Source organism: Oryctolagus cuniculus, chromosome 11, assembly GCF_051225735.1.
Source record: "Oryctolagus cuniculus isolate XC-2025 breed Fujian yellow rabbit chromosome 11, ASM5122573v1, whole genome shotgun sequence".
NCBI classification, from domain to species: domain Eukaryota; kingdom Metazoa; phylum Chordata; class Mammalia; order Lagomorpha; family Leporidae; genus Oryctolagus; species Oryctolagus cuniculus.
The window spans coordinates 14,701,742-14,722,829 of record NC_142877.1 but is presented as its reverse complement, the minus strand read 5'-3'; the positions used below and the strand labels follow the sequence as shown (position 1 = coordinate 14,722,829).

At 54.6% G+C, this 21,088-nt stretch overlaps 1 protein-coding gene across 5 annotated transcripts; it reads left to right on the top strand.

Moving 5' to 3' along the window:
- Nucleotides 1-1,210: 1,210 nt before the first annotated feature.
- Nucleotides 1,211-18,238, top strand: TTPAL (alpha tocopherol transfer protein like). Of its 5 annotated transcripts, XM_008274472.5 has the most exons (6): nucleotides 1,214-1,340; nucleotides 2,644-2,761; nucleotides 6,296-6,740; nucleotides 10,011-10,204; nucleotides 12,854-12,964; nucleotides 14,253-18,238. In XM_008274472.5, the coding sequence occupies exons 3-6, from the start codon at nucleotides 6,311-6,313 to the stop codon at nucleotides 14,529-14,531; spliced, it is 1,014 nt and encodes a 337-aa protein (XP_008272694.2). In that variant the 5' UTR covers nucleotides 1,214-1,340; nucleotides 2,644-2,761; nucleotides 6,296-6,310; the 3' UTR covers nucleotides 14,532-18,238. The 5 variants fall into 5 exon arrangements, with proteins under 5 accessions (XP_017206080.2, XP_008272692.2, XP_008272694.2 ...); XM_017350591.4 differs by lacking the exon at nucleotides 2,644-2,761 and having other exon boundaries at nucleotides 1,211-1,340; nucleotides 10,011-10,102; XM_008274470.5 differs by lacking the exon at nucleotides 2,644-2,761 and having other exon boundaries at nucleotides 1,211-1,340.
- Nucleotides 18,239-21,088: the final 2,850 nt, after the last annotated feature.

Sequence of the window (21,088 nt, the reverse complement as noted above, 5' to 3'; positions counted from 1 at the left end):
AGGCAAGAAGCTGAAGTGCTTTGCGGAAGGGCCATGAGCCAAGGACTGCTGGTGGCTTCCACACGCTGAAAAAAGCAAAGAAATGGCTCCTCCTCCGAAATCCTGAGAGACAATGCGACCTAGCCAACACCTTGCTTTCAGATTTCCGACCTGCAGAACCGTAAGAGGATGCATTCGTGTTGTTCCAAGCCAGTACATGTGTAGTAATTTCTTATAGCAGTCATAGAAAACTAATGCAAAGGTTTAGCAAAAACAAACACCAGGATGCCCAGTTACGTTTAAAGTTCTGATAAACAAGTTTTAAAGTGTCAGTGTGGCCCAAATGTTGCAGGAGACGGACTTAAAAAGATGATTGTTTATATGTCACTGAGGGCTTGCTGTTTCACCCGGCAACCTCGCTGGAGCTGAGAACAGGGGTCAGAACTCAGGCCTCCCGGGCCCCCACCACCCGCCCACACTCTCGCAGGTGGCAGGAACCTCCACGTTCCTGTGGCCCTGTGGGCTACTTTCCGTCTCTCTGGGCCCCGTCTTGTCTCTGCGGCAGGGAAAGGAAGGTGTCTCAGGGCTCAGAATTCTCCTGGATACCAGAACAGCTCCCCAGGGAGGGGCTTTGTCTTCCTGCCTGGGAGCGGGACCCGGGAGACCTGCGTGAGGGGCAGCCGTGCAGGTGTGTGTGCACCTGCGCGCGCAGGGGTGGCTATGGACGGGGCTGGGACGGTCTCCCAGGCTAACACTGTCCGACCAGAGCTTCCAAAGCAGAGAACGGGCCCAGGCTACAGATGAGGAGCTAGACCAGGGAGGAATGGGGCCTTGTCCAAGGTCGCGCGGCTCTTGACAGGGTGGACTCCGGTTTGGCATCTTGGCCTTCGGGGCAGCTGCCTGGGAGGCACTCCGGCCAGTCGGTCCTGAGGTCTGCGTTTGACTGATTGCCAGTCTCCCTTTCACGAAGGCGGGACACTGCGTAAACACGCAGATTTGGCGGGCTGATGGAAGCAACGCGCGCGGCTCACGGTCGCACGTTCACAGGCAACGGCGGCTTCTCCCCTTCCTTCTCTGGGCCTCAGTTTCCCCTTCATAAACAGCTCGCCAAGCGCCTCCCGCTGTTTCTCTCAGCCAGCCCCGGCCCGCAGCGCGCAGTCGCGGGCGCCAGGTGGCGACAGAGGGCCGGCAGCGCAGCGAGGTGCCACACATGCGCACTCCGGGCGCCGACACGCCCCGCACGTCACTTCCGGCGCGAGGGGCCGGGCCGGCCGGGCAGGGAGTGTGGGTCTGTTCTGTGCGCGCTGCCAGCCGAGGCTCCCGCCGCCGATTGACCCGCGCTCCGTCCCGTAGCCGGGCCGGTGAGTGCCCACGAGCCCAGGCGTGTAGCGCGCGGGCCGAGGAGGGGGACCCCTGAGAATGGAGAAAAACCGGAAGTGGGGCCGAGGCACGGGAGACCCCAGGAAATGGGGACACCTGGGGAAGGGGTGACAACCGGAAGCGGGGGTGGTAGAAAGGCTGTCCGCGGGATGTGGGGGCTGCGGGGCTCCAGGGGAGGGGGCGTCCTGACCGGTCATTGCTGGGGAGCGAGGTGGGCGGCAGGTGATGCCCTACAAGATGCCGGGCCCCAGGTGGGGAAGATTCCCGGCTCCCGCATCAGATGGTGTTGGCCTCCCGTCGGTCCCACGGGGCTGGACGCGCCGAGGCCCCGCAGGGTGGAGGTGGTGAGGCCAGGGTGGGGCTGGATGCGACCTCGCGCTGCCTCACCTGGTGTGCCCCCGGCGCGTCGCGCCACCTGCACTCTGCCACTAGTATTCCCTGAACACTGCCCTGTGCCGGGCACTGGGGCCGACGGTGAACTTGGCAGGCAGGTGCTCTGCCCTCCTGACATCTCCATGTCAGCGAGATGGGAACAGCACTAGTGTTCTCACCCGAATTGAGAAAGCCGCGTATGCTGCCTAGCAGAGCGCTTGCTAGGCGGTAAAACAGTCCATGTTTTACCTCTCGCTTCATGGTGCCAGGCTGATGGGAGCTTCGAAAGGCCCAGAATGACATTGTTTGCTGCTGTGTCCCCAGCAGCCATGAGCCCATGCCTGACATGTTTGGTTGGTAATCAGTACCTAGTTTGATCAGAGAATGGGCGATGACAGTGACACAGAGGCGGCTCATGCAGACACTGGTCACAGTGGACTGCCATGTCTAAAAGAAATGGGAACCCAGAGCTGTGGGAAACTGCAGGGGACCCCCTGGAGCGGTCGGGGAAGGCTTCACAGAGCAAGCGCTGTTGCGGTTGGGTCTTGATGAGAGTGAGTTGTCTGGTTGGGGGCAAACGAGGGGAGGAAATCCGAGGCAGAGGTGACCAAGTGCATGAGGCTCTGGGGGAACTGGGTCGTTGGCTCCTTTAGGCTGGCAGGGGAGAAGTGCGGGATGAGGCCAGAGCAACCTTGGAGGTGAGGGCGGTAGCTCGTGGCCTCTCCCAGGTACACCCTGGCTTGGGATTGCAAGCATGTTTTGGTGATGCGTAGCAGCAGAGCCTATGGTTGTGTCCCTCACCCAGCAGACCTCTGCCAAGCAGTATTTATGGAATGCAGACTGTGGGTCTAAGGCCACGTTAGGTGCTGCGTTTAAGGTGATGAACATAGCAGACACAGATCCTGCCCGCAGATTGTCTGCGGTCATGGCGTGGGCGAGTGCGGTGCCAGAGCGCCCCGTGGCTGACTGCGTGGAGCTCGCGTCACCTCGCACCTGGATGAACTGGATTAACGAGTGCCGTAGCCTCTAGGTGCGCTCTGCTCCTGTCTTCACCGCCCCCCTTCCATTCTCAGCACAGCACAGTGATCCTTCTAAAACAGAAATCGGATCATGTCACTTCCCAAAACCCTTCAAAGTCCAGGTTCCTCCCAGCCTGCAAAGCCCTGGCCACTGGACCCCCGGGGTCTGAATTCATCGCTTGTGTTGCCCACCGTGCTCATTGGGCTGGGCCACCCTGGCCTCCTCGCGACTCCTGGGAAAGCCAGGTGTGCCCCTGCCCCCAGCTTTGCGCTCGGTCTGCCCCCAGCTGTGCAGGGCTGCTTCCTCGCTTCCAACTCTCCAGCCCCTCTCCCCAGGTACTCGCAGCCCTGTTCTCTGCACCTCGTAGTAGATGACGCTGTGTATTTTGCTTCTAGACTTGTTTCTCCCACTAGGCTCGAAGGCCTAGCCCCAGGGAGAGGCTGGGTAGATTGTAAAGGTCCGCGATGTGTGTTGAATGCTCAGGACTGCAGCGTGGCTTGGCGTGGTCGGGTGAAGAACTGGAGGAAGAGCGTGCCGGTTGGGGAAGTAGGCGTGCACAGGGCAGGATGAAACACACTTTGAGAAGGAAATGAAGGAAGCTGGGTGGGGCTGGAGGTTGAGCACAGGAGTGGAGCAGGCAGAACCGCGGTTTGGAGGCATGGCCCTGTCACTGCGGACACGGCGGACTGGGGAGAACCTGGGGACGTGCAGTCAGGACATGACAGGTGTGTGGGAGGGAGGCCCCGAGACGGTCTCTGCTCTCCTTGTTGAACTCAGAATGTCGTGTCTCGCTTTATCAGTGACAGCCACGGGCACGTGTGTGGCTTTGGAACTCGGCTGTCGTGCTGCTGCCTGATTCTTGGGACACCTCTAGCCCCTGTTTTGTTCTCGTTTTCCTCTCCGTAAGCATGTTAGAGCAGACACTCGGGTGAGGTTAGACACGCAGGAGCCCTACCAGAGGCAGCACCTGTAGGAGGAAAGGGAGGGGAGCAGACGTCGGAACGAGCTTTGGTCCTCGAGCCTGGGTTGCCTGCTAGGGGAGTCCACGTCTCACTCCCTCACTGGCCGGCAGTGACCTGTGCACAGCGTGCCCATCGGAAGGTGGATCCAGAGGATGCAGCTGGGGCCATTTGTCAGTTACATTTCCCCAGCAGCAGATCTGCCCACTGCGTTTCCATGGTGACCAGTGACTTGAGTACCTGGTAAAAAGTTCAAGCCATATAGTAAAGTCTTTGTCTCACCCTAAATGTCTGTCTGTCCATTCCTGTTTCCTAGAAGTGACCACTGGTAACAGCCTCGTATCTGCTTCCAGAAATGTTCTGTGCATTCACAAACAGAATGAGATCATTTTAAGACATGGGTGATTTTCTGTGCCCCCTTTTGCAGCCTGTTCTTTTTCCTCAACATATAAAGATCTGCCTAATTCCTTGTCATGACTGAAGAGCACTCTATTCACATGGTAATCTTATTTAACCAGTCTCCTGCTATGTCTAGTCTTTTATCCTTGTAATCAGTACTTGTACTGACCACATGGTACATATACAAGTATATGTACCAGAAAGGAGTTGCTGAGCCAAGGGGTAGCTAGGGTGTTTGAGAGGCAGAGAGTTCCCATCTCACTGCCCCAAATGCCCACAGTGGCCCAGGTTGGGCTGGGCTGGGCCGAAGTCAGGATCTAGGAACTCAGTCCAGGCCTACCTAGGCGGCAGGAACTCAGTCATTTGAGGCATCCTCACTGTCTCCCAGGATGTACATTAGAGGGCAGCTGGAAACAAGAGCAAGGACTCCATGTAGGCACTCCATGTGAGCATGTGAGACTCCAACCGCCCACCCTGGGTCTGTGGTTTTTTTTTTTTCTTTTTTAAAATTTTATTTGAAAGCGGGAGAGAGAGATCTTCCATCGGCTGGTTCACTCCCCAAATGGCTGCAATGGCCAGAACTGGGCCAATCCAAAGTCTGGAGCCAAGAGCTTCCGGGTCTCCCTCACAGATGCAGGGGCCCAAGCACTTGGGTGATCTTCTGCTGATTTCCCAGGCCATACGCAGATTGGAAGTGGAGCAGCCAGGATTTGATCTAGTGCCCATACGGGATGCCAGCACTGTCGGCTGTGGCTGTACCTGCGGCTTTACCCGCTAAGCCACAGAGCTGGCCCCAGTATGTGTTTTTTTTTTTTTAAAGATTTATTTATTTGCAAGTCAGAGTTACACACAGAAAGGAGAGGCATAGAGAGAGGTCTTTCATCCACTGTTTGACTCCCCAGTTAGCCACAATGGCTGGAACTGCACTGATCTGAAACCAGGTCTCCAATGTGAGTGCAGGGGCCCAAGGACTTTGGCCATCTTGCATTGCTTTCCCAGGTCATAGCAGAGAGCTGGACCGGAAGTGGCAGCTGGGACTTGAACCAGCGCCCATGTGGGATGCCGCACTGCAGGTGGCAGCTTTGCTCACTACGCCACAGGGCCGGCCCTTCCAGATATGTGTTTTTTTTTTTTTAAATAAAGATTTATTTATTTGAAAGAGTTTTACAGAGGAAGGAGAGGCAGAGAGAAAGGTCTTCCATCCCCTGGTTCAATCCCCAATTGTCCTCAATGGCTGGAACTGCGCCGATCCGGAGCCGGGAGCTTCTTCTGGGTTTCCCACGTAGGTGCAGGGGTCCAAGGACTTGGGCCATCTTCTACTGCTTTCCCAGGCCATAGCAGAGCTGGATCGGAAGTGGAGCAGCCAGGTCTTGAACTGGTGCCCACATGGGATGCCAGCGCTTCAGGCCAGGATGTTAACCAGCTGCGCCACAGTGCCGGCCCCAAGGATATGTGGTTTTAACTTTTGATAGGTATTGACAAGTTGCCCTCCAAAGAAGCTGTGTGAGTTTCTCCTCCACCAGCAGCAAGCACATCAGAGTGCCTGTTACTTGCTTGTACCACAGTGAATCTTCGAGTTGTTTTAATGCACCTGTATTGAATGACGAGTCATGTTGAGCGCCTGTCACAGATTTATAAGCAAGGCCGTGGCGATAAAGTGAGGAACATGCTCATCGGCCATCACTGCCTGTGTACCTGCAAGATTTTTTTAAAAAAACTTATTTTGTTTATTTGAAAGGCAGAATGACACAGAGAAAGACAGAGACAGAGGGAGAAACCTCCTCTGTTCATTGGTTCACTCCCCAAATGGCCACAACAGCCATGTCTGGGCCATGCCAAAACCCGGAACCAGGGACTCCATCCTGGTCTCCCACATGGGTGGCGGGGGCCCAGGCACTTGCGCCATCTTCCGCTGCCTTCCCATCACATTTAGAAGGGAGCTGGATCAGAAGTGGAGAAGCCAGGACTCAAACTGGCACTCCGATATGGGATGCCGGTAGCACAAGCGGCAGCTTTACCCCATTGCTCCCCAGCCCTGCCCCTTCGAGAAGATTCTGGGGGGGTTCAGATCCAGTTCAGTCTCCTGGTTGAAAGCTACTGGCCTTTGAGGGAAGTGCTGCTGCCCTGGGGTTTAAGACAAGCAGTAGTGGGCTTTAACAGCTCCTCTGGGCCTTCTCTGTTTGCAGAGACCCTGGTAGCGAATGTCCGGAGGAAGCGACTCTCAGAGAACCAGCCCGTCCGCGGCCTCCCTCTCCGAGAATGAGCTGCCTCCCGGCTACGTGTGCTCTTTGTCCGAAGAGCTGGTCGCCAAAGCCCGGGAAGAGCTGCAGGAGAAGCCGGAGTGGAGGCTGCGGGACGTGCAGGCCCTTCGGGACATGGTGCGCAAGGAGCACCCGACCCTGAGCACCTCTCTGGACGACGCCTTCCTGCTGCGCTTCCTCCGAGCCCGCAAGTTCGATTATGACCGGGCCCTGCAGCTCCTGGTCAGCTACCACAGCTGCCGCAGAAGCTGGCCGGAAGTCTTCAGTAACCTGAGGCCGTCGGCCTTGAAGGATGTCCTGGCTTCCGGCTTCCTCACTGTGCTGCCCCACACCGACCCCCGTGGCTGCCACATCGTCTTAATCCGCCCAGGTATCTTCCCGAGCTCTTGGGGCAGGGGGGCCGTGGGGGTAGAGCTGCTCTGGGTTGTGCCTGTCCGGCACCGTGTCCACTTTTCCTGTTCCCTTTTTTTACCCTTCCTTGTTTTATCAAGGCTCTTGATTGAGGGTGACGAAACCTGCTCAAGGACTTAGTGTAAGGACCTGGACGTGCCTCCCAGAACTTGCTGGGAACATGGCAGCCCTTCCCAGGCCTTAGGACCCAGCGCCGGAGTGCCCCAGGAGCTGAGACGGCTCTTCCCCGTCTCTGCCTTGGCGTCTGCCCCTGCCACACATCTCTGCTCCTCTGCCTATCTTCTTCACGCTTTTTTTCTTTTTAAATTTTTAAAAATTTACTTTCATTTTATTTGAAAAGCAGACAAGTGGAGAGAGATACAGAGATACCTTTCATCTGCTGGTTCACTCCCCAAATGCTGGCAACAGCCAAGACTAGGCCAGGCTGCAACCAGGAGTCAGGATTCCATCTGAGTCTCTCACATGGGTGGCAGGCACCTCACTATTTGCACCGTGACCCGCTGCCGCCCAGGGTATACATTAGTGTGAGTGTGTTAGTGTGAGTGTGTTAGTGTTAGTGTTAGTGTTAGGAAGCTGAATTGGAAGTGGAGCCGGGACTTGAACCGAGGCACTGCAGTGGAGAGGTATCGATGTGGGGTCTTCGCCACTGCGCCGCATGCCTGCCCCTGGCTTTTACACCTCTGTGCAGTAGGGAGTTCTGGCACCCTCGGCCCTCAGGTTCCGCCGGCCACCCAAGGAGTTCCCTCCATGCAAATCCTGGATTTGTAGAGGAGAGCGGCTGAGGACAGGACCCAAGTCTGGGGGCCAGGACCCTCTTGCCCTCCTGTGTGAGTGGGCTGCAGGCTGGGCGCCTATGCCTTGCCTCCTCTACCCTCTCCTTTGCTGTCTTAGACCACCGAAAGGACTCACTTTAGATTCAGTTTTGGGTCCTAGCACTAGTGACCAGGACCCCTTTCTTTGGCCTGTAGCCTCTAGCTGGGAGCAGCTGCCCACCAGCTCCCCACAGGGAGCATTCAGAAATGGGACACGGGGCCCGGGGGATGGTGGAACTGAGACTGCAGACCCCTCATCCCGTGCCCTTGAGCACACCGAGGGCAGCATCAGCCTAGGCGTGTTCCCCGCTCTGCCCACAGCCTCAGCATTTTCCATCGGATGGAGCTGAGGAAAAATCTGGAAGTAAGACGGCAGTGTTCGTCCGCGAGCCAGACACCAAGGACGTGCTGGCGGCCCTCCCCTGCTCTGCATGCAAATGGCTCAAAAGAGGGCAGACCCCTGCGGGTGCCTCTCTCGGCCTTGCAGCCACGCATCGCTGTTCCCGTGAGTCGCCCACCAGACCCTCTGAGGAGACGGAACCAGTCTCTCCAGCCCTGACCACATACCAGGCCCCTCCAATGACTTGACCCGCCCAGGCGCTCTCCCACGTTCAAAGGTGTTTAGTCTAAAACAAGCATTGCCATGCACGTCTCAGGAGAACCAGGGACCTAGAAGCCAGCCAGCAGGCGGGGTTTTCTGTTGTTCCTCTGTACTCAGCTCATTAGAGTATTGCAAAACAGTCAGTTGCTTCCACACCGGTTGCACCACTTTGCTTGTGAGGCCACGTTTTCCCCCCAGTTGTCTGGAGCATATCTGGATTCTCCTCACTGACAAACATTTTCTTTTTTAAAGGTTTTATTTATTTCGTTGAGAGGTAGAGTTAAAGAAAGGAGGTCTTCCATCTGCTGGTTCACTCCCCAAATGGCCACAACAGCCAGAGCTGGGCCAGTCCAAAGCCAGGAGCTTCTTCCAGGTCTCCCATGGGGGTGCTGGGGCTCAAGTACTTGGGTCGTCTTCCACTGCTTTCCTAGGCCATAGCAGAGAGCTGGATTGGAATAGGAGCAGCTGGGACTCGAACCAGCTCCATATAGGACACTGGCACTGCAGGCTGAGGCTTAGCCTATTACGCCACGGGGCCGGCCCCACTGACACAGCTTTTAAGGAGGAGGCATCCACAGGTTTTGCTCCCACCTGGGTGTCGGCTTTGCCTTTCTGTAGGCTCTTAGAGCCGTGTGGTGGGAAGGGGCGGCATCCAGCACGTTGAGGCAGAGGGCGATCAGCAGCAGCAGCAAGCGGCAAACCAGGGCTGCCTGGGACAGAGTCTTCATGGGAGTTTCGCACATATTACTCAGTCCCGTCAGGGCCAAACTGGAAGTCTTGTTTTTACTAAGGCAGGGATGCACAGGTCTTGGTGGGATTTTCTTGAGACTAGCAGTCAACACCCAAAAGTTGCCAGTTTCATCTTTTTCCCAAAGAGAAAACAAGGCTCCTTTAGGAAATGGGAGCACCCCCCCGGAAAGGGACACTTGGTGCAAAGCCTCCAGAGCGTTAGGCTCCATCCTTGTGACGCCTCCTGCGGGAGGTGCGGGAGCTGTGACTCAGCTGTGTCGCAAGCGACAGAAAGCCAGCTCAATGGACTGGAACCAAAAAGAGAGCTCGTTTGCCCACAGCACTGGAGCTTGGGCACAGGTGGATTCAGGGGCACCGGAGAGCTGTCCCTGCCTCTGCTGTCCCCAGCCTGGGCTTCACTCTCAGGCCAGCCCTGGCATCACGGGGCCCTTGAGTCTCAAGCCGACAGTCTTGCCACTGTAAGAGAGAAGAGATGTTCTATTTCCAAAGGGCCAAGGCCCCGGAATTGAGCCGCCTTGGCTCTGCGTGACCTGGCTTAGAGTCACAAGAGGATGTGATGCCAAATTGGTTCAGTTCCCTGTACTCATCCCCCCACCCCGGGAGTCAGGAGTCAAGTCCATTCTTGTCAAACTTGCTGGCTAGAATGGGGAGAAGTGGCTCCCCAGGGAGAACGAGGGTGATGTCCTAAGTAGAAGGGGGACTTCCTGATGGACAAGTGTGCAGTTGTCCCTGCAGGTAAGTGTTACCTCCTGCTCTGCTCAGAGGGAGGTGGTGCCCACAGTGAGGAAGTGACTTGGCCAAGGTCACACATCTAGAACGTTCCATCCCGCTGGTGTGTCTGGATTCACAGCTCATGCTTTGAACCTCATTCCCTGAACTGCATTTCCATTGCAGAGCGTGCTGCTGCTCCTGGAGTTCAGAACAGTAGCCACAGCTTATGGTCCCCATGTGTAACCGAAATAGGAGGAATCTCCCCTTCACTTGGAAACAGTGGTCTCAGGAGGTAAAGCTTTGATCACCACCTTGTGCATTTCTGTGACGTGCCGTCCCTCTCTCGTCACCCCAGACAGATGGATCCCCAGCAACTATCCGATTACTGAGAACATCCGCGCCATATACTTGACCTTAGAGAAGCTCATTCAGTCTGAAGAAACCCAGGTGAATGGAATTGTGATTCTTGCAGACTACAAAGGAGTGAGCTTATCGAAAGCATCTCATTTTGGCCCTTTTATAGCCAAAAAGGTGATTGGCATCCTCCAGGTATGGCCCCTGTTTGCTGCGTGCCTCTTCTGTGGTTGGTTTGGCTTCCCCGGGCCCTGTCCGTTTACCCCAGGTCTCATGAAAATGACACAAATCCCGCCTCCCACGTGTGCAAGCAGAGTAAGACAAAGTGTTAGGGGAAGGTATCTCCATGTTCTGTTTTATAGCCATTCTCATCAGGGTCTCCAGTCATTTCCAAAAGCCAGGGAGATGCCTTCCCGGGGTTTGTTTTTTGCCTGGAAGGCAGAGGAGGAGGTCTAACAAACGGAAGTGGTGCTTCTGCCCGAGGTGCCGCCTGCCCGCCTGCCTGCAAGGCCCTGGGGACCTGAGCACTGTTGGAATGCTTCACACCTCCTGGTCTGTGTTTCAGGACCCAGGTCCCCGGGAACCAGGAAGCTTCTTACATGGCTGTACCATTTAGGGGTTTGCAGAGCGCTTTTACAGTCACTGTACCCATTCAGTCCTTCAGAGAATCCTCTGAGAGATGCAAGGCGAGAACGTTTTCCTGTGGGATGGACGGAGAACCTGAGGCCTAGAGAAGATGGAGCCCGGCCCCAGTGTGACAGCTGTCATAGTTTTTGATTCCCTATTTGTTCTGACCGCCCTTGTGAACGCGGGGCACCAAGGGTACGGCGGTTCTCACTGAGTTCCACAGGTGTGTCTGCACCCCTGCTGGGCACCAGGTTTACTGTCGAAATGAATCAGTGCCCGTTTGGACTTGTCCATAAACTTGAGTTCTGGCTTTCCTTAGCTCTCAGTCTTCTGATGCTGAACACCATGTAGATTCAAGTGTCAGGGGAGAGTTTGGGTCAGTGTTTCCTAGCCCCTTTCCTGGGAGCTTCACCATAAACATTTCCACATTAAAGGCTGTTGAAAAGGCTGTAGTTAATTCCATTGATATATATTCATTTCTTTAAAAAAAAAAAAGATTTAGGCCGGCGCCGCGTCTCTCTAGGCTAATCCTCCGCCTTGCGGCGCCGGCACACCGGGTTCTAGTCCCGGTCGAGGCACCGGATTCTGTCCCGGTTGCCTCTCTTCCAGGCCAGCTCTCTGCTGTGGCCAGGGAGTGCAGTGGAGGATGGCCCAAGTGCTTGGGCCCTGCACCCCATGGGAGACCAGGAGAAGCACCTGGCTCCTGCCATCGGATCAGCGCGGTGCGCCAGCCGCAGCGCGCTGACCGTGGCGGCCATTGGAGGGTGAACCAATGGCAAAGGAAGACCTTTCTCTCTGTCTCTCTCTCTCTCACTGTCCACTCTGCCTGTCCAAAAAAAAAAAAAAAGATTTATTCATTTGAAAGAGTTACAGAGAGAGGATTATACAGAGAGAGAGAGAGATCTTCCATACACTAGTTCACTTCCCCAGATGGCTGCAATGGCCAGGGCTGGACCAGGCCGAAGCCAGGAGCCAGGAGCTTCATCCAGATACTTGGGCCATCCTCCATTGCTTTTCCGGGCCATTAGCAGGGAGCTGGAGCAGAAGTGGAGCAGCCAGGACACAAACCAGCGCCCATAGAAGATTCTGGCGTTGCAGGCAGTGGCTTTACCCATTATGCCACAATGGCAGCCCCTTCTTTATTTTTCCTTAAGTTTTTGACAGATGTTGTACGTATTTATGGAGTAACTTGACATTTTGATGTTTATATCCATTGTATCATGTCCAGTCAGGGTAAATATATCTGCTTCAAACACTTCTTTATGGTGAAAACATTCAAAATCCTACTTTCTAGGTTTTGTTTTGTTTTGTTTTGTTTTTAAGATTTTATTTATTTGAGAGGTAGAGTTACAGACAGTGAGAGAGAGACAGAGAGAAAGGTCTTCCTTCTGTTGGTTCACTCCCCAAATGGCCACAACTGCCGGAGCTGCGCCGATCTGAAGCCAGGAGCCAGGTGCTTCTCCTGGTCTCCCATGCGGGTGCAGGGCCCAAGCACCTGGGCCATCCTCCACTGCCCTCCTGGGCCACAGCAGAGAGCTGGCCTGGAAGAGGAGCAAAAGGGACTAGAACCCGGCACGCACATGGGATGCTGGCACCACAGGTGGAGGATTAACTCAGTGCACCACGGCACCGGCCCCTAGGGTTTTTTGTTTGTTTGTTTGTTTGTTTGATAGAAAAATGTACTGTGTTTTCTGTGGTGAGTGCTATGCAGCGGAGCCCAGAGCTGCTGTCGGTCGGTCACTGCCCGTCCATCTCCCTCGCCAGGCTCCGGCAGCCACCCTGAGACTTCTCTCCTCTCGCAGGTTGCCTTTTTCAGGCTCCACCTGTGCACGAGCAGGGTGTGTCTTTTCTGTGCTTGGCTTGTTTCACCGTTTGACCATGTCTCTCCGTCAGACGTCTCCTACCCATTTACCTGCCAGAAACCCCTTTCTGCATTGCCTGCTGACGTCCCGAGGGAGACGCCCTGGGCAACCCTGATGTGGAAGGCCTGATCATGCCAGAGCGGCCCAGAGCCCAAGATCATTTTCCACTTGCTCGCCTGCCTCTCTTCCAAGCCAGCCTTGGGGCCCAGGAGAGCCTCGTTCCCCGAGGGTGTGGGCTGTCTCCGAGGAGAACTGGACCCAACTTACAGTGGAGATCTCGGTGGGGGCGGGAGAATGGCAAGGGGAGAGTTCTCAGGTTCTCCCCAAGCTCTAACCCCTCCCTCCTTCCCCTCAGGATGGTTTCCCCATTCGGATAAAGGCGGTCCACGTAGTGAACGAACCGCGAATATTTAAAGGCATTTTTGCCATCATCAAACCGTTTCTGAAGGAGAAAATAGCAAACAGAGTAAGTACTGAGCAGACTTGAGTTTCTCCCTCTGTACTGTTTTAGCCCTGAGACTGCTCATTTGGAGAGCAGAAGGTTCTAGATAAAAACACGAAGAATTCTTTTTGTGAGGAGAAGACAAAGTGAGTAAGAACGTACTGTTTGCTAGCAAAGAGAGCAGAATTGAGATGTGGGTAAGGGCGTCCCTGCTTTGTAATCACATAGCCTTTTTTTCCTAAGAGGGTGTGGCAAAGAGGAGCAAAAGCTCATCGCTGGGCAGGAAGTTTAAGAACTATGGTAACTCCTCACGACAGCACCCGGGGGCTCCGAGGGCCGTGTGAGCCTTGGGTCTGCCTCGCTCGCCTCCGTTCAGGGTTCCCCTCGCCCAGCGCTGCTGGCTGAGCTGCAGGGGTGCCCTTTCCTCTGCTTCCCAGGCCTGGGAACCTTGCGTCACTGCAAGAACCGGGCCTTGGATTTCATCCTCTTTGTCAAGAGGTAGCAGAGTGAGATCGAGATAGTCCCAAGGTTATAAGTGCTGGAATTTATAATCCAGATTCCCTGAAGATTTGGATTTATCAGCTCGGGGATGGAACCCAGGATCTGTGCTTTTAAAATCTCCCTGGGTAATTGTGATGCACAGCTAGGTCTGTGAATCACGTGGGCTCCTGTTTGTAGCTTTGACCAAAGCCGGCCCGTGGACAGGCATTTGTATCCGTGAATTGTGGCCCATGATGCTGTTCATTTGTCCCTTTGTATGTTCATCCATCCAAAAATACTTTATCAGCTAGTAGGTGCACGATGAACAAGATACCCAAACCCTGCCCCAGGGGTGCTCCCAGTGTAGAGATGGCCGATAGCCCCCAGACGGGGCGGGGGGCAGAGGAGGAGTCGGAGTAACAGGACCAGATTGTGATGGGCCTTGTGGGCCATAGGCCGGCCTCAAGCTCCTCACGTGTGAGCCGGGAGCCATGGCGGTTCTAGGTGGAGGGTGGCGTGATCTGACTGACAGCGAGAGCTGTTTGCGGTGGGGCTCTGGTGGGAAGTCAGGGGGACGTGAGGGCAGCACGGTACCATTCGGGTGGTTGCAAAGTACTTGGATCCTGGATATATTTCACACGTCCAGCCAAGGAAGACGTGCAGTAAAGGGAAAAGAGGATCTAGGATACTGCTGTAAACCTGTGGGGCTGAGAAGCGAGACGGTGGCGCTGCCACCCTGTCGTTCTCCAGACACTGGAGCTCGTCCCGGGACGCAGAGCGCTGCCTTGGGGATTCGTTTAAGCATGCGTATGTTCGTTTGCTTCCCCTCTAGTTCTTCCTGCACGGGTCTGACCTGAACTCTCTCCACACAAACCTCCCAAGGAGCGTTCTCCCCGGGGAGTACGGGGGCACGGCTGGAGAGCTGGACACTGCCGCCTGGAACACGCTGCTGCTGGCCTCGGAGGACGACTTTGTCAGAGAGTTCTGCCAGCCTGTCCCTGCCTGCAACAGCGTCGAGGGTCCGGCGCTGCTGCCCGAGGGGCTGGCTGCCGACGCGCAGTGTGACGACGCCGTGCGAGCTGGGAAGTCCCAGCTGTACGCCTGCTATTAGCCAGCGCCCTGCGAGCGCCGCCGTCTTCCAGTCCTCTCCCTTTGCTCTGGAGACACACGAGGAGAACAGCAGGTGCCAAGGATTCGGTCGCACTCCTTGTACTTAGTGTTGGAACAGCCCGCAGAGCTTTGACAGCCCATCACGGATGAAACTTCGCTTACTTGAGTTTCTCCGTGTAAGACGTGGGACATGTTCCCAGTGATCTCCAGGTGTTTGGAATCTTGGTTTGCAACTCTTAATCTGCAAGCCGTGTCTGGTTCCATGCCTCTCTGAAGCGAGACAGATCAGGGCCTGAGGCACTGTGAGCCCATTTTGCAGGAGAAAACCACCCACCTGGCCAATGTGGTCAGGCCTGCACGATGGCCAGTTGGAAAGCTTTGGCTTTGGGACTTTGTGTCGTCCTCGTGGACCTCAACTGTTGCTCATCAGGAAATGAATTCCAAGGTCCAGGCCCCAGTTGCTGTCACTGGGTTTGGAAGGGACCTTCACCTAATCATGCAAGCTGCAGGACGTAATCAGCACTTCGCCGTGAACTTGGGAAGCCAGAGACTGGCGCTCCTCTGGAGTTCATTGGCTGACCCTAGTAATAGAAACCTGGATTTTCCCAAACCCATAAACGCTTACCCCGGTTCTCAAAAGACTGAGTCAGGGTCCTAGAAGTACATGTTTTTACTCCCCCCTAAAGCACTGGATTCCAAGTCTGTGTAGCTAGATTTCTGGCCCAGGAATCAGACCTGGGCCCCAGTGTGAATGTAACACACGGCCTTCTGTGGGCTCAGCTTTCTTGTGGGTAGAACAAGGCCTGGATGAAAGGTACAGCCAGGGCTCTGGCTGCTGAGGTTCTGGGATTTGGTTTAGCTCCTGAATGTTCAGATTTTGCCTGGAAAGATGACTGTCCAGAGACAAGCGATTGGATCCTGTTTGCCTGTGGATTTCAGGAGGGATTGCCACCATTTGGCCCTGCCTTCAGGGAAAATAGTGTGTGTGTTCCCGGGACCCTGCTGCCTACTACCTTCATAGAGTGCTGGTTCAACTTTAAAAGGATGACTTTCGTGAGGCCGGTGGAGGCCGCCAGGATCTTGCATGGCCTTGTAAGCCTGGCTGCGGTGGGCACACAGTGCTTGAGATTTTAAGTTTTGGTCCCTGGAAGTGAACACAGGGGCAGGTTCTGGCTGGCTCATTTCCGGGGCGCCAGCTCTCCCAGACTCGCGGGAGTTTCTCTCCAGGGTGGAAGGACCCTGCATTTTGGCACTTTAGACCCTCGCTGTCAAGATGCTGGCCTCAGCCCCAGCATCAATTAGGTGGTCCATGAGATGGCTTTCGACCTGTTGCCCTTCCCCTTCATTCCATGTGTCCGTGTAGCCAGCGCTACCCGTGTGTGTGTGTACATTCTCTGTGCATCTGTTAGACGAAACGCCGGAGGAGACAGCTGTGGAGAGCAGGGCTCTCAAGTTCAAAGGCCAGCCTGTTGTTAATGAAGCCGTTCATCTTTAGAGCACTTTTACAAAGGTCTGGAGAAGCTGCTGGTGGGAATTAGTTTATTTACCTCATTAATGCCAATTCTAGGGAAAGTTCTTTTCACAGCCACAGATACTAACCCTGGATCCTCTAGGATCTGGGTAGAGCTGCAAATGCCAAAACACACACCTCTGGTTGCCTGTATTTCCCCCCCAACGGGGATGTGACCTGCATGGCTGTAAGGCCCAAGGACGGCAAGGATGGCTGAAGCCGAGGGTCCGGAACCCAACGACCTGGGCCCAGGAAATGGTTAGAAGCTTTCTTAGGGCCCATAGAGGGAGGAGAGGAGAAACAAAAAAACCCCACAGAAACAGTGAGACGGAGAGAAGAATGACTCAGTCAGCTCCACCAGTTCCTGAGGTTTAAGTTCGACCCCACATTCCTGGCCAGTGGCCGGTGGCTCTTGGCCGTGTGACCTCGCATCGTGATGGCCACGCTTTGCAGAACGTCTCAGGCAGACAGCGCGCTGTCCGTTTCCCGGCGGAGAAGCTGTGTCTTGCGGCTTCTGCAGAGGAGTCCGCCAGGTTTGTCAGCCTCGCCGAGCTGCCTGCTTCGCTTTGCCTCCAAAGAGAGCCCTGAGCCGTGGCATCTCGGGAGGCTCGGGCCAAGCTGCAAACCAGGACATCACTGGGTGCCCAAGGAGGCGGCCTCTGCGCGGCCTCACCGGGGCATTTGTGTGGTTGCCCCAGCAGGGCCAGGAGTGCACGGGATTCTTAGTAGTGGGGAGCAAACCGGGCAACGCTGAGAGCTCGGAAGTGTTTTCCTTCAGGCCAAAGCTCCAGCCGATTCGCAAACCTGCAAATTAACTCTCCCCTAAATCCAGGGCAGTACAGCGCTGGGGACGGAGGGAGTGAGGAGACCGAGTTCAGCTCCACCTTGCTCTGTGCTCTGAATGAGTGACTTCACACTCTTGACGCATATACAATAAAGGGCTCTGCACCCTGGGCTCTGCGCCCCCTGTCCTGACACTTCATTGGCTTTACTGCTTCAGGGACACTGCTCCGTTTTTACAGGTGCCTTCCCTCACCCCCCAATTTGGGTTGTTACTTAGGCCATCTAGGTCTGGATGAACTGACACCTAAAGCTTTCAAATCGGTCCACAGGTTCAGGTATCTGGTTGTTTTCCTCCGCCTCTTCCCCCATGTCCCACAGAGCATTCTGGGAAGTTGTGTTTCTTCCTAGAAACCACATCTGCTTCCATGGGGAGGGGAGGGGCTGGGCAGAACCTATGGAAGTGCCCACAAGTGCGACCCTGGCTCCACATCTGGAGCTTCTCGCTCTTGCGAAGATGGCTTTGATACCCTGCACCTTGCTTTCACAAGGGAGCACTTGTTCTAGGGTTATCAGTGCGCAGGTTACGAGACACTGTTCCTGGTCAGGGCGCGAAGAGGTATCGATTGAGCCTCTCCCCATTCTTCTGGGTGGGTGGCAGCTTTAAATGCCACCGAGCCTCACGTCCGTCATGGGCGTTAGTACGTGGTGACATCCTTCTGAGACCCATCTGAAAGTTTTCAGCTGTGAAAGCTGCTTTTATTGGGCGCAAGGTCGGCAGAGCTCACGGTGTGCACGTGGCCTTCCTGGGCCCAGGGGAGGGTGGAGATCGCCCACAGAAGCGTGCTGGCTGCTGGGGAAAGAACAGCTGAGAAAGCCTCTCGGAACGGGGATCTGTTCGTGTTGCAAATCTAAAGGAGGGTCCTTTCGGCTCTCTGGCCTCTGAGAAGCTGCTGGAAGGGCAGGAGATGAACGTGAGCTGGGCAGAGGTCCTCCTAACGGGAGCTGGCTTCGTGGGACGGCACAGCCCCGACTCTGGCAGTGTCGGCGGCCGGTGTGCATTCTCGCAAATGCGCCTGGGCTTCCTGGCATAGCAGGTAGGAACCTGTCCCAAGTGAGATACTTGACCTTCCTCGGTGGCCAGGAACCTCTGAGGGCACTCTCTGACGGGGTGGGAGCCGGGCGAATCCCCTGGCCAGCTGGGGGCACCATTTTCCGCCTCTGGCCTCATTCCTTGCTTCAAACTGAAATTCAGTTTGGTTCTGAGCTTAGGGACGTGTGTGGACTCATCTACTTCAGTGTTTGTTTTGACCAAAGGTTTATTTTTCTAGTGCATTTTCTAAGTCAAAGTGGTGAAAATCTATGTCAATTTTAGTATGCATGACTGGGTCTCAATAAAAACTGCTGTTAAGGTTGAATGTGTGTGGAGTTCTTTGTGACAAGGACAGTGTGTATAGAAGTTCCAAGGTGCATTCCTCCCGGGCCTGGGCAGAGCCTTCCTCCCGGCGAGCCGGGAGGGCCACGGTGGCAGCGTGGCACGTGCCGTACGTGGCAGGCTGCTTCCCCAGGTTGTGTGCAGTAGACTAAGGGAGAATGGACCAGCTACACCCAGTGGTAGGGAAGGAAGAGGAGGGACTCTTTATTACAGAACGAAAAGGCACCAGAAACTGGCTTATGGTCTGGCTTCTTCGAAATTACACGGCAGTGGTCCTTCACCTCGGAAACCCAGAGGTACCTGAACAATTCTCCAGAGTCCAAGCTTGCTTCTAGAGCCACTGGGATGTGGCTTCGATCGACTCCGGTTGTCGCCGGCGTGCGGTTTCTCCACTGGTCCCATCTGTTTCGATAGCAGCACACACTGCCCCAGAGTAGGCCATAAAAGCTAGGTGCCCGTGGCAGGTCCGGCGTGTGGCAGTGAGTCCGGAGAGCCCCTCTGCCACTCACTGTTGCCTCTCAGTGACACAAGAGGTAGGTCCTGGACTTGTGGAACTCAGGCCTGGCCTGCCTGTGGTGTCAGGAAAAGCAGAGCTCACAGCAGTGCGCTTTCTCAGCGCCTACCTCCAGGAGGGCTGCTCGGGCACACCTGCCACGGACGGCAGCACGAGCGTCATGGAACTGCGTGCGAGCCGGGGAGGAGGAAGATCCTCGGGGCGTCACTTTTACGAGGATTTTTATTTTACCAGCAGTTCATGTTCTTACCTGACCTCGTGCCTCGTACGAGAATCCAGCGACAGTGAAATCCTAGCTAGTGCCTTCAGGTGACCAACATTCCTTTTGAGAGAGGGCTGTGTAGGGAGCCAGAGAACTCCCTTACATGCCCCTAAGCAGTCTGTCTTCCTTATGGACCGAGACACAACGAGGCCTGGGTTCGAGGCCTGGGTTCCTGTCTCTGCTTTGCCTCTTACTAAGCAATCATAGGCAAGTCATTTGCCTCTCAAAGCCTCAGTTTGAGCAATGAAGTTGGGAAAGATAAGATAATCACCACCTTCAGGGTGGAGGGGATGGCTGCTCACTGCCTATGACATGCAGTGGTTTATATGGTATCAACAAGGAGGGCTTCAAAAAGTTCATGGAAAATGTGTATCAGAAAAACCTAGGGCCCAGCATTCTGGTGTAGTGGGTTAGGCCACTGCTTGCAATACCAGCATCCCACATCGGAGCGCTGGTTCAAGTCTTGGCTGCTCTGCTTTCGATCCAGCTTCCTGTTAACGTGCTCATGAAAGCAGCAGATGGCCCAAGTGCTTGGGCCCCTGCCAACCACGTGGGAGACCTGGATGGAGTTCCTCATGTGGCCATTTGGGGAGTGAGCCAGCAGATGGAAGATTATAAAGATTTATTTATTTGTTTAAGAGGCAGAGTTACAGAGACAGAGAAGTCTTCCATCTGCTGGTTCACTCCCCAAACAGCCTCAACAGCTGGAGCTGGGCCAATCTGAAGCCAGGAGCCAGAAGCTTCTCTGGGTCTCCTACATAGGTACAGGTGCCCGAGCACTTGGGCCATCTTCCACTGCATTCCCAGGCCATCAGCAGGGAACTGAATTGGAAGTGGAACAGCACTCAAACTGGTGCCCATATGGAATGCCAGTGCCGCAGGCAGAGGCCTAACCTACTGTGCCACAGCGCTGGCCCCAGATCTGATTCTTCCTCTTTCTGCCTTTCAGATAAATATATAATTTTTAAAACCTATGGTTTAAAAAAAAATTTAAACCAAAATAAACATGTCCTCTAATTCCATTTTTATGAATTTTTGTCAGATTACTTGTTCTGGACGTGAGGACAAAGGCATCGTGTGGCTTGAGTTCTTCAGCAGTTATTAGGCCATCACTGATGAGCTGGCTGATTTGGCTGCCTAGGTGCCAGGACAAACAGGCCAGCAGGAATGCAGAAGAGAACAGGTGCCCAAGGAATGAGCACCTGGTATCTGCTGTCAGTTTGCAGAAAGCCAACGCATGACTCACACTGACGCCACTGAATAACCACTCTAGGCAGATGTGTAAAGAAAAACACAATCAAGGACTTGTAATGGAGCTAAAGCTGCCCTGCCTTACATCAGACCCAAGTTCTGGTTTGGCCCAGAATATCAAAAGCTGCACTGAGAACCTAGTCAGTGGCCATTCTTTGGGAGAGCCTGAGTATCAAGAGAAAGTTGTATTTCCTACCCAAGTACTACCTGGCAAGCCCAACCCAGAAAGTAACCTAACCCAGCAGGATCAGGCTTCCCAGCCTTCTCCCAGCTGTTACTAGGTTAAAGTGGCTGAAGAATTCCTAGAGCAAGCGAGCGACCTCTGCGCCAGGCCTCCAGCCACAGTCCCAGGAGATGCACAGGCCTGTCCATCGTGACAAAACACCAGGTGATTCAACGCAAGAGGTGACACCATGGCATTTGATGACTCACAAATTATGCCCTGCTTTGAAGTATGGTCCTGGGCTTGCTCACATGCTGGCATTATTTATGTTTATGCATAATTCAGCACTCGTGTGTATAATTCTCTTGAGTACAGCCAGGAAGACTTATGCTTAGGATATGACCAAGCACAGCACTGACACTGCTCCCCACCACCGACTGTTAAAGAGTATTATTTCAAATTAATATCCAGGTTGTCATGAGAAAAAGTAAAAATTTTATTGGACTTTGTTACACTTATTTTACAGGTTAGTATTGCTTCTGTTTGAATTACATAAGGCGGAAGGAGGGCACTGTAATGTTTTTGAGTCTCAGGACCTTTAAAGCGCTTAACCTGGTTCCTCCTCTTGTAGGCATCTCATTTC